The following is a 12153-nucleotide window of genomic DNA, read 5'->3' as shown; positions in this document are numbered from 1 at the left end:
TCTTTCTGATTAAGGCTTATATAAACAAACATGACTTGACTTGACTCATCCTGGGGTTTTTGACTTTTTCCTTGCCCTCATGTAGGTTTTAGATCAGATGATGGAGTAATAATAGTCTGTGGTTTGCAATAATCTGTGGTCTGTTCAGCCCTCTGTGACTCTTTCTGATTAAGGCTTATATAAACAAACATGACTTGACTTGACTCATCCTGGGGTTTTTGACTTTTTCCTTGCCCTCATGTAGGTTTTAGATCAGGGGATGGTGTAATAAGAGTCTGTGGTTTGCAATAATCTGGGGGCTGTGCAGCCCTTTGAGACTCTTTGTGATTAAGGCTTGTATAAATAAACATGACTTGACTTAAAATTTCTTTAAAGACACCCTGGTGCTAGTATTTAATTGTGTATTTTTTAATCCAGATGAGTGCAATCGTATTGCCTTAAAAAGAGCATCTGTGATATTATTTTAAGTAACATCGAGATGGCTTGTTCCCTCAAATATTCTCTGGTTGATGGAAATTGAATAGTTAGCCAATTCAGCTTTGGAAATGGTGGCTTAGCTTTGGCGGCATCCGGTGGTCATATTCAAAACTGCAAGTCATTGTTTACTAAAATGTGGCTCATTTTTGTCTTGTGCTTCTCAGTAATGTCTCATGGGCCGTTGCCAGCCTATCAGCTGTAGTTTCTAGATATTCTAGATATTCTAGAAACTACAGCACAATAATGATCGAGAACACTATAATGTTATAGATCCTTATCGTCATATTTCAATTTACGGTATTTTCTGCACGATAAGGCACACCCCAAAAAGAGTATCTTGTTATATATTTTCCATATGTAAGGCGCACCGGACTATTAGGTGCAAGATACTAAAACAACAGTAAGACCTACTGGTGGTGGTCATCTATATCGCTGGTGGTCTAGTGGTTAAGCTCTCACCGCCGTGAGCCGGGTTCGATTCCCATTACATACAGTGTTTTGCATTTTTGGTCGGCAATGTTTTTCGTTTATCAGATATTGCACAAATACAAATTATACTGTCAACTTTGTGTAATATATCACACATATACAGTGGCTTGCGAAACTATTTGGCCCCCTTGAAATTTGTGACGTTTTGCCATATCTCAGACTTCAAACATAAAGATATAAAACTTTTATTTCTTGTGAAGAATCAACAATAAGTGGGACATAATCATGAAGTGGAACACACATAATTGGATATTTTAAACTTTTTTAACAAATAAAAAACGAAAAATTGGTTGTGCAAAATTATTCAGCCTCATTGAGTTAATACTTTGTAGCGCCACCTTTTGCTGGAGTAAAGTAGGCCCAAACCATGATGCTGCCACCACCATGTTCGACTTTTGGGATGGTGTGTTGAGGGTGATGAGCTGTGCTGCTTTTACACCAAACATAACGTTTAGCATTGTTGCCAAAAAGTTCGATTTTGGTCTCATTTGACCAGAGCACCTTCTTCCACATGTTTGGTGGTCTCCCAAGTGGCTTTTGGCAAACTTTAAACAACACTTTTTATGGATATCTTTAAGAAATGGCTTCCTTCTTGCCACTCTTCAGATTTGTGCAGTATACGACTGATTGTTGTCCTATGGACAGATTCTCCCATCTCAGCTGTAGATCTCTGCAGTTTATCCAGAATGGTCATGGGCCCCTTGGCTACATTTCTGATCAGTTTTCTCCTTGTATGAGCTGAAAGTTGAGAGGGACGGCCTGATCTTGGTAGATTTGCAGTGGTCTGATACTCCTTCCATTTCACTATTATTGCTTGCACAGTGCTCCTTGGGACATTTAAAGCTTGGAAAATCTTTTCGAGCTTTATACTTCTCCACAACAGTATCTCGGACCTGCCTGGTGTGTTCCTCGTTCTTCATAATGCTCTCTGCGCTTTAAACAGACCTCTGAGACCATCACAGTGCAGGTGCATTTATACACAGTTGATAACACACAGGTGGATTCCAATCATCATTGTTAGTCATTTAGATCAACATTGAATCATCCAGAGATCCTCACTGAACTTCTGGACAGAGTTTGCTGCACTGAAAGTGAAGGGGCTGAATCATTTTGCACACCCACTTTTTCGTTTTTTCTTTGTTAAAAAAGTTTAAAATATCCAATAAAGTGTGTTCCACTTCATGATTGTGTCCCGCTTATTGTAGATGCGTCACAAGAAATTACAGTTTTGTATCTTTATGTTTGAAGTCTGTGGCAAAAGGGCACAAAGTTCTAGGGGGGCAAATAGTTTCGCAAGCCACTGTGGATGCTGATGGCATTTCCATTCCTATCCAGTGTATTTTGAGGTATATAACTCTGTGCTCCCTTGTCAACTTTAACCCCATAGGACTCGGAGCGCCTCCAGTCAAGAAGCCAGGACCTGGAAGACCAGCTGTCCTCCAAGGAAAAAGAGCTAGAGCAGCTTTTCCAGAAGCAGAAGAGGGTAAGAATTTGCTTACCATTACTACTTCTTACTCATTTTCTTGTCCCAAATCTTCCGTGTGTTTTCGTAGTTGGAGACGGAGTGCCGTGAACTTAACAGTGAGAAGCAGGAGAGCAACGAGGAGAACATCAAACTGAAAGTGACCAACGACGAGCTGGCACGGGCGTTGGAGAGCACCAGCCAGGAGCTTCTGGTGGCCCAGGACCAGCTAGCTGTGCTGCAGGGGCAGGCCGCCCGCCTGCACCAGGAGAAAGAAATGTAGGTTCCTACCAATGTTCCCTGTAATTTTCCTTACGGGTCTGAACGTTGACACAAAGTCGGTGAGCAGCGCTTGAAACAACAGTGAGCCACCATAATCCCCAGTGTGGCAAGATAATTAATGATCAAACATGTCCAAAACTTGACATCACGTTACATTTTGCTGAGTTTCCGGCAATCCAAAATAATTTTTATCTTTTGAATGAATTGACTCATGTACGATTGCAAAGGTTGTACTGCTCTTACAATTCTTTCACAAGATATCCATTTCTTTTTATTTCCTGATATATTTTGTCGCATAATATTAACATTTTTGGGGGCTTATTGAGTCGGTTGTAAGATACAGAACTGTACTTAATCACATTTTTTAGCGGAAGTACAATGTTGGCAACAAGATTCACTTGATATCATTGGAAATTATTTGAATGCAACACAAACTTTTTCTACTTTTTCCGTGTTTTTTTTCTACTTTTTTAAAAATTCCTTTAAAAAAAAAATCTCATTGTGTTTATTTTTTTCTGAGCTGTTACTTTTTTCTTTTTGTTCTCTATTTACTTTTTTCCTACATTTCTTTTTCTTTTTTTCTGGCTTTTTTCCAATCTTTTTTTCTCTTCCTTTTGTTTCTTTTTTTCTCAGCTTTTCACTCCTTTTTCATTTTGGTATTTTTTTCTCTTTTGTTCTGTTCCCCCTTCCTTTAAGTCATTTTGTGCATAATTTTACATGATATTTGGTCATGTTGGGATTAAAGAAGCAAAAACAACCCGAAGAGCCGTTTAGGACCCGAAAGAGCCGGTTCCTTTTAGTGAGCCGAGCCGAAGAAGCCGGTTCTCGACAAACTCTACTAACTTTACTCAACTTCGTTCTACTTCGACTCGACTTCAAAATACCGCATTTCGGACACAACGTCAGGGGAACCCATGTATTTTAACCTTCATGCACTGTAACTTTGACTTAAGTCGCTTCTTAATTAGTAATTTTGAGCCCTGATTTTTGTGCGCTGGCTAGATTTTCTTGCGCGCTGAGAATGTGCGAGCGCGCGCAGTTTAGAGGGAACACTGCTTCCTACACTCGTACACAATACAAACCTCGTACCTCTTGGGGTTAAAATCCTGCAACAAAGGCTGGGTTACATTTTTAAATTATAGGACATATTGTATCCCATTTTGGGACATTTTTTAAGGTGTTATATCATAAAGCATTTAAAGGGGCAGTATGTAATATGTAGTGCCTTCGAGTGTTAGATACAAGTTCATTTATTTAAGAGATTTAAATAATACCCCAAAATACATGAACTATCCATCCATCCATCCATTAGCTGCACCGCTTATCCTCAGTAGGGTCCCAGAAGTGTTGGAGCCCATCCCAGTTATCTTGGGGCAGAGGGCAGGGGACACCCTGAACTGGTAGCCAGCCAATCGCAGGGCACACAGACACTTCGTTTGCTCATTCACACTTATAGGGACAATTCAGACCGGCCAATAAACCTGACAAGCATGTTTTTGGAATGTGGGAGGAAACTGGAGTTCCCGGAAGAAACCCACACAAGCACGGGGAGAACATACAAACTCCGCACAAGAAGTCTGGAGCTGGATTTGAACCCACGCAGGAGACGTGACATGAACTGTGCCGCCGTGCTGCCCTTGGTTGGCAACCCTTTCTGTAAAAATAAAAAAATAACAATGAAGCGGTAAAAACACTATAAAATAATGTAATGAAATGAAATGAAATGATCTGCATTTCTATAGCGCTTTTCAAGTCCGTGACTTCCCAAAGCGCTTTACATTGTGTTTCACATTTCCCAATAGCGGCCTTGCAGCCATGTAAGGCGCTAACCTGCTTATTGGGGGTAATTGGGGGTTCAATGTCTTACCCAAGGACACTTCGACATGTAACACGGACAAGCCGGGATTCGAACTGGGATCCCTTTAATCCTAAAACGATCGCTCTACCTCCTGAGCTACTGCCGCCCCATGTATAGATAACCCAAAGATCCACATTAACGCTGGACTGGATGATGAGGTTTTGATTAGAGTTGCTGCAAATGAATGAGTCACAACACAACACGTGGTAAGCTCCTCTGCTGGCTTTGATCTCGTTGGCAGCGCGCTCTTAGACTGCCCACAAAAACATATCAAAGAGCTTTCTTTTCAGTTTACATAGAATATATTTTAGAATATCAACGATCCCAATACATTTTTACATCCATTTTAACAAGATACTTTTAACAAGAGATCGTATAGTGTTTTTTTTAATGTTTACAATGAATTTTAACCAACATCATACTATTTATATATATGAAAAATAGAAATAACAAAAAGATATCAATATCCATCCAGGAGGTTCGATCACATGCACTATCTTGGGCATTTTTGAAAGTACACATAGGTCGGGAAATTATTTTACATAACATGAGCTTCACCTTGAGCCAGCAACCTCCCAGTCTCGGGGTGGGCGCTCTACCCCCAAGGCCAATGATTTTTATTTTTTTGCAGCTCCAGACAAATTTTGTTTTTGGTACATAATGCCCCTTAAACATTTTATATATACAGCTGTGCTTTGTTATTGCAACATCCGTTGCAGCCTGGTCATCCTGGATAACCTCATGTGCGGTCCCTTCTCAAGGTTTCTTCATTTACCTCATGTTAAGGTTTTGGAGTTTTTCCTTGCCCTCATGTGGCTTTTAGATCAGGGGATGGTGTCATAATAGTCTGTAGTTTGCAGTAATCTATGGTCTGTGCAGCTCTAGAGCATCAAGTTATGGTTTATTTTATTCTGAAACGTATTCCAATCTCATTTTTTTCTTAAAGGGAAATGTACAGAGTGACCGAAGGACTTCAAAGAGAGAAGCAAAGCCTCATGAAGCAGCTGGACCTCCTCAGGTACATCAATGTTTTGCTTCTTTTTTATTCTTCCTACTTTTTCCATTTGTGTTTTCCCAGGGAGATGAACAAACATCTAAAGGACGAGCGTGACATCTGCTCTGGTGTGGTAAGGAGTTTTAAACTTATAATCACGTAAGTAGAACGATTTAGTCATTTCCTTTTCTTGGGGCAAAAGCAGCCGAGAACTTCTCTGAGGAAGAAGCAGAAGCAGCGAGCCGGTTTGGCCAACCTATTTGACGATACCAGCCACCCTGCCAAAAGGTGACTTCCCTCGTCATTGTGATGTTGTAAAAGAGGAAAAACAGAGGATATCTGTCTTTTTGGGGAGCATAATCCATCCATTTAACATTCAGGGACATCCTCTGTTTCTCCCGTTTCTAAAGATCTCCACTGGTGCCGGATGGCTCCTCCTATCAGTGTCTGGAGGCCTTGCCTATAGAGCACCTTCAAATCGTGTTTGTTGCTTCCTCCTCCTCTAGTGAGGACGACGCCCTCAATTCCGTGAAGAAGAGTGCCGGCTTGGCCAACGGCTACAGCGGCCCTGTTCCCCCAAAATCTCACAACGTCAGGGCCAAGGGCAAAAAGGCCATCACCAGGTCTTCTAGTTTCAGGAGGTCCACCAGAGAGCGAGCCAAGAGGCCCGAGACCAAGCCCGAAATCGAGGAGGAGTTGCTGGACTCCCCCCCGGGCGGGTGGCCCCTGCGCAGAGTCATCTCCATCGAAGAGGACCATCTGCCTCACCTCCTGCAGGGGGGGCCGCAGCTCCTCCTGCACCAACTAAGCGAGGAAGAAGATGGTGAGGAGGTGCACAGTGATTTAGAATGCAACCCACAGACCAGGAAAACGGAACAGTTCCATCGAACCAAGAAGACCCCCATGTCCCCACGAGGACAGCCAGTCGGGAAGGAGACCCAGCATGTATGTCACATCAACACTTTTTAAACCACTTCCTGGATCAGTGTTTGAGAACCACCCGGTTTCTTTTGGTTATTTTATACTGGGCCCTATTTATTCATATATACACCCACTTCTTTTTTTAACCATTAATAATCTCAAAGTTGTGAGGTTTATTAGATTTAAATTATAGTATTCGACACATACCACCGATCACATTTGCTCAACATTGGATGCAACGGGAATTAAGCCCGGATCCCGGCAATGAGCGTTGATGACATAGGACAAGGCATTGGTTGTATCTCCTCATCATGCTATTTAAACTCATGCTACCATGTTGCCTCGCTTTTTTTATTTAGATTTCTAGTGATCTAACCGTAACACAGCGGATTTAGGGTTATTATTAGTATTATTATGAAGACTATTATTGTTATTATTTCCGTATTTTCCGCACTATAAGGCGCACCTAAAAGCCTTTATTTTTTTCAAAAGCTGACCATGCGTCTTATAATACAGTGCGGCTTATATATGGATCAATATTAATTCTTGCAACTAAAGCAAGCAGCCGCCGACTAGATTTTCCCCCGAAGGCGAAGTTGTCCGCGGTGTGTGCTGGGATTTATATACCGGCGTTACATTTCCTAACCAATGTGTCAATCATCATTTGAATCTGTCACTATTGGCTAAAGTTATTCGGAGGTAAAGGGGGCGGTTCCTTTTTATCATTGGAGGATTGTAAATCGGCGAAAAATATATAATCTAAATCTATATATTCATTCAGTTTTAATCATCACAGTTTATTGGTAATACAAATCAGTTATCACGTCAAGATTTTTCAGTTCACAACAATATTGAACATTATTCAAAATAATATTGCTGAAATATTAGTCTATATATTCGTGCAGTTTTAATCATCGCAGTTAATTGGTAATACAAAGCAAGTTATCACTTCAGATTTTTCAGTTCATATATTCTTTGTAGTTTGCTGTCCCGCTACAGTTGTAATGCCTTCTGAAGGTCCAATCCATTATCATCCTCCTCATAGCGTCACCAGGAATATAATTGAGTCCATTTTGGCAGAAAAGTCCTTGCTAGGAGTATTCTTTTGTTTGTTTTCTTTCGTCGAATCGTTGGCTTCAACACGCGTGTTTTCCTTGCCTTCGCCATCTTCCGAAGAATTTCTCCGCCGTTTTTTCGTGCCGGAATTATTGCCGTTGTTATCACTTTCTGCATTAAGTTTCGACTTATTACTGACACTGAAGAAATTACCGATTTTGTGTTGATTTTCACCTAATACTAACTGTTTTTTCGGAGGCATACTTAGCTTTCACCTTCCCTCGACGACAACCACCACAACAATGACGTAATCTCGAAACAACGAGATCTCGTTTGCCGAGATCGGCGTGCAGACGAAAAGTCGAACCGCGAGACCAAAACAACAATGGCGGATCTGCCTGACGAAAAGATTGGAGTGCGGTAAATCTGTGTAATGTAATCGGGTAAAAATGACAATTGGTCAAAAAATTGCGTCCCAGGGACGCACGTTGATTTGAGACGATGCGTCCCCAGTAAAAATGATGCGTCTAGGACGCAGGGACACGGGGAAACCAGAACACTGCTGACAGGTAACTGTGCCTCCCTCCATGCAAACCACACTGATTTTAACCAAAAAGCCCAGGTTCAAGTTCACTCTGAAACGTAGCAGTGTCAGGAAAACCACAATCAGTCCTTCATGACTTCATTTCTTTGATTTTAGGTGGCGGAAATGCCCGTCTTAGGCCCCAGTCGTCTGTTTAAGGTTGTTTTGGTGGGCAACTCCAGCGTGGGCAAGACTTCACTCCTGCGCTCCTTCTGCGAGGGACATTTCCACCCGTCTACCGCAGCTACTGTGGGTCAGTCTTTTCCTTCCATTCATGCTAAGGCGAAAGTGTGCAAGTCACATGAAAAGGCTCGTAAAGTCCCAATAAGATGTCAGTCAGGATTGTTTCTCCCTTTCATCTTTTATGAAATGTTTGTGCACACACTTTGGTGTTCAGATTCAGATTCAGATTCAGATCTACTTTATTGTCATTCTAGTACACGTGTATACAGAACGAAATGTCTATACATCTGACCCGCACAGTTTCCTTGAATGTACAGATATAAATAAAATGTTGTATTGAGTTGGAGTATTGAGTACTAATAATATACTAAATAATTATGGCTATGAATAGTATTTTACAGTAGCGCAAATAGTGCAAGAGGAGCAGCTAACCAGATGTGCAAAAAGGGCAGTCAGGTAAACAAGTCAGGTAAACAGTAACAATAACACTGTAACAATAACGCTGTAAGTACAATAGTGCAGAGAAACAGATGTGCAAGGAGTGGCTAGCTATAAAGAACTGCCAGTAGTGCAAAAAGTCAAACAAAACCAACAGATGTACAGATTAGCAGCAGTTAGATTTACTATGTGTTTGATTGACCATTTAACAGTCTAATGGCCAGGGGGACAAGACTATTGTGGAACCTGGTGGTCCTGCACCACACACAGCAGGACCTCTTCCCAGAGGCTAGCAGAGTGAACAGTCCATGATGGGGGTGAGAGGGGTCCCTGATAATGTTCTTAGCTTGGGATAGGCAGCGTTTCTGGCCAATGTCCTGAATGGAGGGGAGAGAAGTCCCGATGATTTTCTCTGCTGTCCTCGTCACCCTCCTCACACTACCCCAGTCGGAAGCGCTGCAGCCTCCACACCACACAGAGATACAGCTGGTCAGGATACTTGATGTGAAAGGAGCTTTTCTGTACCGAATTCGGTTTAGCCCTGAAACAAAAAGCAGTGTCTGAAACTCATGAGAAAAAGTTAGCGGACACCAGGGCAGACAAAATTGCCTGCCCCATTTTTCACAACGTGAAACACAATAAGACGACTCATTGCAAAAAAAAAAAACATTCTTGTGTAATGTATTAAGGATTGATCATCTGAATATATAACAGAACAACATTTTTAAATGAAGTTCATTATAAATCTACTTATAACATTCATTGCATGTATATGACATCGCTGTTACTTTTTCTCAGCTGATCACTGGAAGAAAGCAAATACAGTGGAACCTCGGTTCTCGACCATAATCCGTTCCATTTCTTTGTACGAAAACCGATTTGTACGATCACCGAAGTCGTTTTTTTCCCATTAAAAGTCATGTAAAATTGTTTTAATCCGTTCCAACACCCTAAATGTTTACCACGAAGGTAAACATGAAGCTAACCCAGGCTTCTGTACGAAAGATTACGCTAACATGAACGTGTAAAAATAAAAAAATCAGGTCGTTTACACGTCATTTAGCACCCGGGTCTCCACAACAAGTGGTGAGCGGTTAAAGGATAAAGAAAAGAATTATGAGTAGGATTTCTTACCTTGGCGGTTGTCTGCAGAAGCCATGCTGTATTCCTGAATATATCATATTTTGCTCTTATTTCTTTCTTAAATGCAATAGTTGTACGCACTACTCCTCTTTTTTCACCTGTAGCAACTTTGCTGCTTGCACCGACCTTCTTCCGAGGCATAATTAGGAGTTAAAACACTCCCTTCACCGCTTTTGAAAAACGAAAACAGAAAAGGAGTGCGCGTTGCCGTGACAACAGTTCTTCACGAGGGGTGGGGGCAATCTACACTCGTACGCCGCTCAGCATCGCCCCCAGCGTACCGGCGTTCGAACTCCGATTTTTTGAACGAAAAGCGAAGCGAGAATTTCTCGAAATTTGGGGTCGAGAACCGATTTGTTCGAACTGAGAGGCGTTCGAAAACCGAGGTTCCACTATATATTGAACATTGGCATGTTTTTTTGCAGAATGAGAACTTTCTTGCGGCACACATGTTCTCACGGCATGCCAGTTAAAAAACACATCTATTGCATGGTTGGCGTCTCTTTTCACTTAAGAACATAAGTACATCGTCTTTTTCTTTTTTATATACATATGCATTTACATATTTCAATACAGCCCCTTTTTATCCCCCCAAAACATGCAATTAGAACCAATCACAGGGTAGGATATCGAGATCATACTAATATTTTATTCCTGCAGTCTAAATTATTAAAATTGGATGATTTAGTAACATTTTTCACTGCACAACTGCTATTTAAGGTCAACAAAAACATAGTGCCAGAAAACATCCATAACTTATTCATTTGGAAAGAGAGAAATTATAACTTAAGGGGCTGTAGTAAATTCAAACTCCCAAAGGTGAGAACCACCAGGAAAAGTATGTGTGTGTCTGTGTGTGGAGTCAAACTATGGAACAATTTACAAGACCAGATCAAACAATGTCCAACTACAGTGGTACCTCGCTACTTCGCGGTTCGACGTTCACGGGTTCAGAGCTTCGCGGGCCTAAAAAATAATAATAGTTTAAAAAAATAAAAATAATAATATCAATTAAAAAAATAAAGAATTTACATAAATGGAAAATATTACATTAAACTTAGAAATTACATTATTTTACAAAATTTGAAAAAAAATATTCAATTAGAATTAGTAATTGCCAGCTCGGTGGCCTTGGGGGTATGGCGCCTGCCCCGAGACTGGGAGGTTGTGGTTCAAGCCTCGGCCGAGTCATACCTAAGACTTAAACATTGGTACCCGTTGCCTCCCTGCTTGGCGTTCAGCATTAGGGGTTGGAATTGGAGGGTTTGGTCACCTAATGACTCCCAACACCTCAATTGGGTTGAGCGAGGGGGCTGGGAATCCCCTCCTCTAAATCAATCTCCCAAAAAGAGTCAGAAATGACTCTAGCCACCTCCCACTAGGGGGATATGGCTGTGGTATATATATATATATCATCATTTTACCAAATTTTAAAACACAAAAAAATGCACGTATACGCTAAGCGTCACGGCCGAAAACGCAAGCTCATTGGCCAGCACTCGCTGAATACTCGATTTCCCATTGGCCCATTCACTACAGTAGACCACGCTTACCTCGTATACAGTACAGTACTGTACGCTTCTCGCCATAGCTCGCAGTCAGTTAGCCTTTGTCTCGCGGTGATTTTTTAAGTCTAAAAGTTTTTTAAAGCCCTTCGTGATGCCTCCCAAACGCTCTTTATCCCTTGGTGCATCTAGTGAACCGAAAAAATAGTGAAAGATGTTAACGATTAATGAAAAAGTGAGTTGATTGGACAAGTTGAAAGCAGGAAATAGCTACGCGAGCGTAGCCTGACAATATGGCCTGGATGAATCCACGGACGGTACATAAAGAAGGAAGAGAAGAACATCCGCAAAACTGATGCAAAGGTTTTTTTTTTTTTTCACTACTTCGCAGATTTTCACTTTTCGCGCGTGGTTTTGATCCCCATTAACCGCAATAACCGAGGTCCCACTGTATTCATTTCCATGTTTTAAACTTCTTTTATAAACACCGGAGTTGCAAAGAAACTTCACCGCCATTTTGGGTTTGTGACAATTTTGAATTTTCTTCAGGCATCGACTTCAGCGTGAAGACGTTAACCTTGAACAATATGCAGATCGCTATGCAGCTTTGGGACACGGCCGGCCAAGAAAGGTGAGCATCAATGTTCCCTGTAATTTTCCTTACGGGTCTGAGCGTTCACACAAAGTCGGTGAGCAACGCTTGAAACAACAGTGAGCAACCATAATCCCAAGTGTGGCAAGATAATTAATTATCAAACATGT

At 41.4% G+C, this 12153-nt stretch overlaps 1 protein-coding gene across 7 annotated transcripts in view; it reads left to right on the top strand.

The window, feature by feature from the left end:
- cracr2ab (calcium release activated channel regulator 2Ab) overlaps positions 1-12153 on the top strand; it is a 33835-nt gene that overhangs the window by 10523 nt on the left and 11159 nt on the right. For 3 of the 7 annotated variants that reach the window (XM_088347216.1, XM_088347217.1, XM_088347218.1), the window contains exons 7-14: positions 2354-2449; positions 2520-2707; positions 5515-5586; positions 5647-5695; positions 5765-5850; positions 5973-6507; positions 8240-8375; positions 11941-12022. In XM_088347216.1, coding sequence (XP_088203342.1) covers positions 2354-2449; positions 2520-2707; positions 5515-5586; positions 5647-5695; positions 5765-5850; positions 5973-6507; positions 8240-8375; positions 11941-12022 — 1244 coding nt within the window. The remainder of the gene's footprint in view (positions 1-2353; positions 2450-2519; positions 2708-5514; positions 5587-5646; positions 5696-5764; positions 5851-5972; positions 6508-8239; positions 8376-11940; positions 12023-12153) is intronic. The other 4 variants (XM_088347221.1, XM_088347219.1, XM_088347220.1 and 1 more) reach the window with 4 other exon arrangements.

Source organism: Urocampus carinirostris, chromosome 11 (genome assembly GCF_059441175.1).
Source record: "Urocampus carinirostris isolate Australia breed hairy pipefish chromosome 11, RoL_Ucar_1.0, whole genome shotgun sequence".
Lineage (NCBI taxonomy): Eukaryota > Metazoa > Chordata > Actinopteri > Syngnathiformes > Syngnathidae > Urocampus > Urocampus carinirostris.
This window is presented reverse-complemented; position numbering and strand designations above follow the sequence as displayed.